The sequence below is a fragment of the Salvelinus sp. IW2-2015 genome, linkage group LG1, assembly GCF_002910315.2.
Source record: "Salvelinus sp. IW2-2015 linkage group LG1, ASM291031v2, whole genome shotgun sequence".
Classification (NCBI taxonomy): domain Eukaryota; kingdom Metazoa; phylum Chordata; class Actinopteri; order Salmoniformes; family Salmonidae; genus Salvelinus; species Salvelinus sp. IW2-2015.
The window spans coordinates 56,123,545-56,129,987 of NC_036838.1; the positions used below are offsets into that span (position 1 = coordinate 56,123,545).

At 45.7% G+C, this 6,443-nt stretch overlaps 1 protein-coding gene across 10 annotated transcripts in view; it reads left to right on the forward strand.

The window, feature by feature from the left end:
* Positions 1 to 6,443, forward strand: part of LOC111970517 (transcriptional enhancer factor TEF-5-like) — an 85,508-nt gene that overhangs the window by 64,487 nt on the left and 14,578 nt on the right. For 7 of the 10 annotated variants that reach the window (XM_070445919.1, XM_070445914.1, XM_070445932.1 and 4 more), the window contains 2 exons: positions 5,229 to 5,365; positions 5,590 to 5,763. In XM_070445919.1, coding sequence (XP_070302020.1) covers positions 5,229 to 5,365; positions 5,590 to 5,763 — 311 coding nt within the window. Of the gene's footprint in view, positions 1 to 3,393; positions 3,523 to 3,693; positions 3,738 to 3,885; positions 3,943 to 4,748; positions 4,814 to 5,228; positions 5,366 to 5,589; positions 5,764 to 6,443 lie in introns of all 10 variants that reach the window. The other 3 variants (XM_023997369.2, XM_023997363.2, XM_070445927.1) reach the window with 2 other exon arrangements.

Genomic DNA, 6,443 nt, shown 5'->3' on the forward strand with positions numbered 1-6,443 from the left:
AAGAGAGAGATTCTCGACCTTTCCTCTCCCGGAGTCGTATGGGAGTTGCAGTGATGAGACAAGACCTGTAAGACTACCAATTGGATACCTGACGCAATTAGGGATAATCATATAATATTTTTTAAACCAGAGATGTGACTGCTGTGCAGGTTGGACAGTGTGAGGAGAGTGTGACAGTGTGTGGAGAGTGTTGACTGACTGTGTGATGAACATACTGTGTGAGAGTGTGACAGTGTTGGAGAGTGTGACCTGACATGTGGTTGACACTGACTGCTGCTGTAGTCGGCCATGGACAGTATGGTAGTGAGAGTGTGACAAGTGTGGGAGGTAGTGGTGACACGTGTGGGAGAGTGTGACAGTGTGGGAGAGTGTGCACTGGGACGTGTGACCTAACTGTGTGTGAGTGTGACAGTGTTGGAGAGTGTGACTGACTGTGTGACACCTGACTGCCTGTGACAGTTGTGTCATGACTATGTGACAGTGTGACTGAACTGTGGTGACAGCATGTATGATGTGTGACTGACATTTAGGACACAGTGGGACTGACGTGTGACAGTGGTGACTGACAGTGTGGCGAGTGTGATGACTGTGTGACTTATCAGTGTGAGTTGTGAGACTGACAGTGTGTGAGCTCTCGACAGTGTGAACTGAACAGCGTATATCTGTGTGACAGTTGTGTAGATTGTGCTGTTGTGACAATGTGACTGATTGTGTAGCAGTGTGACTGACGCGTGACAGACATGCGTGACAGTGGTGAACAGTTTGACTATGTGTACGGTGTTGAGAGTGTAACTGACAGATGTGACTGACAGTGTGTGAGTGTGTGACTGTTGATAAGTGTGGACTGATGTATTGACTTGCTGTGATGTACTACGAAACTTGGTGAAGTTTTGACTGTAGTGACTTGTGACAGTCGTGTGATGACTGTGAAACAAGTGGTGAGAGTGTCTGACTGTGTGAGAGTGTGACTGCTGTTTGACTGCTGTGACAGTTTGACTATGTGACTGTGTCAGAGTGTGATTGACTGTGACATGTGAGATGTCTGACTGTATCAGTGGGTGATTGACTGTGATAAGTGGTTTAGAGTGTACTGACTGTGTGAACCTGCCTGTTTGACAGTGGACTTGTGAGAGTTTGGACTGACGTCTGTGACAGTGTGACAAGTGTGAACAATATTGACTATGTGACAGTGTGACTGATGTAGTGCGACGGTGTTGAGAAGTGTAACTCGCTGTGTGCAGTGTGATAGTGGTGATAGTCTGAATTGTGTGATAAGTGTGAGTTTAAATGTGTGAGATGTGGGACTGACTGGTAACATTGTTGACAGTTTTGGACTGTGTGACTCTGTGACAGTGTGTGATTGACTGTGACAGTGTGGATAGTGTGAATAGTCTGATTTGATGTGACCTAGTGGTAGGTTTAAATGTAGTGACACAGATGTATTTTTCTGCTTTCAACATGTTTAAAATCCATACACTGTCCCAGTAAAAAGGTGAGGATTACACATATAAAAGTGATTTGTCAACCCACCCAGACATTTGATCGGAAAAGGCGTTCTGTGGGGCCTTTCTCATAAAGCTCTTTGAGTCCGCCTTCTTTCTCTGTGGACTTTGTCGTAGATCTGCCTGATGTCGCATGCCTCCAGGCGAGGGTCGCTGTAAGGACGGGTTGGTCGTGGCCAAGTTGGACCAAAAACAGGTGTTTGCTGTACTTGCAGGGGGAGAGAGAGGAAGATGGTCGAAGCTGAAGAAACGTCACGCTATTGGACAGATTGAGCATGGCACGGAGTTCAGCACTAGAAAATGTAATCTTGTCTGCGTGCACATGTGGACTGTAAAACAAAGGCCTTTATCGTCAACTTTCATTAGCACTGTTTGGTTTAGTGTTGGTTAGTTAATTTATTTTGTTAATGTGTTTGGTGGTGTAGTTGGTTTGGTGACTCACATTGTAAGGGTCCCTCTGAACACCTCATGAAGGCAGAGTACTCTAGCATCCCGCAGCTTGGAGGAGGCGATGGTCGGTCCTGCCACACGGGCACCGCCGTAGCATGCCGGGGAGGGGGGTGTGCCAAGGCTCTAGTCTGACACAGAGAGAGAGAGAGAGAGAGAGAGAGAGAGAGAGAGAGAGAGAGAGAGAGAGAGAGAGAGAAGAGAGAGGAGAGAGAGAGAGAGAGAGCAGAGAGAGGAGAGAGAGAACAACAGAACACACACACAGAGGAGAGAGAGAGAGAGAGGAGAGAACAACAGAACAACACACAGAAAACAGAGAGAGATGAGAGAGAGAGAGAGAGAGAGAGAGAGAGAAGAGAGAGAGAGAGAGAGAGAGAGATAACACACGAGAGAGAGAGAGAAAACAGAAACACACACAGAGAGAGAGAGAGAGAGAACAACAGAACACACACACAGCAGAGACGAGAGAGAGAGAGGAAGAGAGAGAGAGGAGAGACAGAGAGAGAGAACAGAACAGAAGTACACAACACAGAGACATGAGAGAGAGACGAGCAGAGAGTGAGAGAGCAGAGCCGGAGAGAAGAGAAAAGAACAACCAGAAAACACACACAGCAGAGACAGCCAAGAGCAGAGAGAGAGAGATGAGAGAGAGCAGAGAGAGAGAGAGAACATACAGAACAACCACTACTGCTCGTTCTGTGCGTGATTTCCTGCAAGACAGGAATGTCAGTGTTCTGCCATGGCCAGCGAAGAGCCCGGATCTCAATCCCATAGAGCACCTCTGGGACCTGTTGGATCGGAGGGTGAGGGCTACCCCCAGAAATGTCCAGGAACTTGCAGGTGGCTTGGTGGAAGAGTGGGGTAACATCTCACAGCAAGAACTGGCAAATCTGGTGCAGTCCATGAGGAGGAGATGCACTGCAATACTTAATGCAGCTGGTGGCCACACCAGATACTGACTGTTACTTTTGATTTTGACCCCCTCCCCTTTGTTCAGAGACACATTATTCCCTTTCTGTTAGTCACATGTCTGTGGAACTTGTTCAGTTTATGTCTCAGTTGTTGAGTATTATGTTCATACAAATATTTACACATGTTAAGTTTGGTGAAAATAGTTGACAGTGAGAGGACGTTTCTTTTTTTGCTGAGTTTAGTTGTAACTGTTGTTTTTGTATGACTATTAAACCAACTGTGTTTCTCTGGGGCACTGAGTAACCTAGTAGTTATGTCACGTCAGTGTACAAAACATTAAGAACACCTGCTCTTTCCATGACAGTCCGACCAGGTGAATACCTGTGAAAGCTATGATCCTTTATCGGATGTCACTTTTTAAATCAACTCAATATTAGAAAAGGTGTCCTTAATGTTTTGCACACTCAGTGTATGTACTAGGTATTAGACTGCCCACTAGTGGTGCATCTCACCTCTCCCTTCTCGTCCACAGGACCAGGCGTCTAAAGACAAGGCCCTCCAGAACATGGCAGCACTGTCGTCTGCTCAGATTGTGTCACCGAGTCTGATCAAGAGCCAGCTACCCCCGCTGCCCCATTCTCCCTACCCCCCGCAAGCCAGGGTGAGCCCTTCTACACTGGGTTTGAGATTTCAATGATTGCTCTCTCTGCATTGACACTATTTACAAGTATTTTAACATTATTGTTATACTAGTAATTGATGTAGGCTATCTGAAAACAGTACAGTAAAGTACATTACCTGAGCAACTGATTCTGTCATCTTCACCTTACAGTTTTGGCCAGGCCCTATCCCAGGACAACCTGGCCCCTCTCAGGAGTGAGTATGACTTAACTATCTGTTGAGTGACAGGTTCAGGTTGTATGTTTGGACTGTGCGTTTGATTGATTGAATGATTGACACTTGGTGTGAGTGGAGTGGTGGGTTCTCTTTGGCACGTTTAACGGATCACATTTGTGCACATCAGGCTGCTTCTAGAGCTCAACCCGGGAAGGATTCCTGGGCTTGGCCGCAACAGCTATGCGTAAGTTCCTTCCTGGTCCAGCTATAGCACAAGGCAGCACTAACTCTGCTTCAGTATGCATCCTGCTCTCATTCGACAACCAGGCCACAGCCAGCTTCACGTCTGAGAGCGAGAAGACCAATCCCAATGCTGGATTTGTCTGGAACGTCGTTCCGTTCTGACCATTTGGAATGTAAATCACAAAGCCATTCGTGATGTAAAAACGTCACACAAAAAGGCGATTTCAAGACAAACTGGCAGCAGAATCAGTCCCTGACATCACCTAACTTCCATATTCATGTTTGTCATTCCAAATTTAAAGAAACTCTTCCATTGACTTCAAAGCATTACTTGCACACAGAAAAAGCATATGGATTTGTACGGAATTGGCCCATTGGGAACGTTGGTGTGACACTCTCAAGCATCCCTCTGAAATGATGAGTGTCACAAATGAGCAGAGAATGTCCTCATGAAGGACAACAAACATCTATCAAATTAATCGATCAATCAATCAGAGTATGTAAATAGCATCACTAAGTGTATGGCGTAGTGCAATATGACAGAGTTAAGCAGAGGTGGACTTACACCTAGCTGGTACAGCCACAGACACATGCCTATGTTGAGACACTAGTCATAACACTGTGAATCCACGTCTGTCTGACATGCCAATGAAGCCCAAAGCCACATGCCACTAGCATAACCAGGTTTCACATGGAATTTAACTTTTGGAAATGTGTTTTTTTTCAACTAAGAGTTGGATAAGGAATATTGAAAAGTTTGACTCCTAAATGTATAGTAACAATGATGTGACGATCGATCTCTTTCAGTATCAAACCTTTTGCACAGTCCCCATACCCAAACCTACCAGGCCCTGCCCCCCCACCTATATCAAGTGAGTATAGAGTCCAATTTGATTCTCATCTACATTCATTCATGCTTCATGATTTCAGAAAATATGTTTTACAACTGAGACCAGTCCCAAGTTGGCAGTAATGAAACTCGATTTAAAAAATAAAATATTTAACGAGGCAAGTCAGTTAAGAACAAATTCTTATTTACAATGACAGCATACCGGGGAACAGTGGGTTAACTGCCTTGTTCAGGGGCTGAATGACAGATTTTTACCTTGTCAGCTTGGGGATTCGATCCAGCAACCTTTCGGTTACTGGGCCAACGCTCTAACCACTAGACTACCTGCCGCCCCAATATAACATACACATCAGCAATATATCTGGTGCTTAACATTAATGCAGAAATTAAACATCTTCTGAGACCTCAGCCGGACTGCCTCTGTCTCTCTCTCTAAGCCTATGAACCCTTGGCTCCCCCCCTCCCCCCGGCTGCTACGGCAGTGCCCGTGTGGCAGGACCGGACCATCGCCTCCTCCAAGCTGCGGATGCTAGAGTACTCTGCCTTTATGGAGGTGCAGAGGGACCCTGACAATGTGAGTCACCAAACCAACTACACCACCAAACCACATTAACCAAATAAATTAACTAACCACACTAACCAAACAGTGCTAATGAAAGTTGACGATAAAGGCCTTTGTTTTACAGTCCACATAGTCACGCGAGACAGATTACATTTCTAGTGCTAACTCAGTATGGCCAAGCTAGACTTCTGTCATGGCGGCTGGTCTGACCATCTTCCTCTCTCTCCCCCCTGCAGTACAGCAAACACCTGTTTGTCCACATTGGCCAGACCAACCCGTCCTACAGCGACCCTCTGCTGGAGGCAGTGGACATCAGGCAGATCTACGACAAGTTCCCAGAGAAGAAGGGCGGACTCAAAGAGCTTTATGAGAAAGGCCCACAGAACGCCTTTTTCCTAGTCAAATTTTGGGTGGGTGACAAATCACTTTTATTATTGTGTAATCCTCACCTTTTTACTGGACAGTGTATGGATTTTAAACATGGTTGAAAGCAGAAAAATACATCTTTCACACATTTAAACCTACACTGTCACACAATCAGACTATCACACTATCACACTGTCACAGTCAATCACACACTGTCACAGAGTCACACAGTCAAACTGTCACAATGTTACACAGTCAGTCACACTCACACATTTAAAACTCACACTATCACACAATCAGACTATCACACTATCACACTGTCACACAGCGAGTTACACTCTCACACCGTCGCACAATCAGTCACACTGTCACATAGTCAAATTGTCACACTGTCACACTGTCACAGAGTCAGTCAAACTCTCACAGTCACACTGTCAAACAGGCAGTCACACAGTCAGACACTCTAACACTGTCACAGTCAATCACACTCTGAYACAGTCAGACACTCTCACACTGTCACAGTCAATCACACTCTGACACAGTCACATAGTCAAACTGTCACAGAGTCAAACAGGCAGTCACACTCTCACACAGTCAGACACTCTCACACTGTCACAGTCAATCACACACTGTCACAGAGTCACACAGTCAAACTGTCACAATGTTACACAGTCAGTCACACTCACACAGTCAGTCACACTATCACAGTCACACACTCACACAC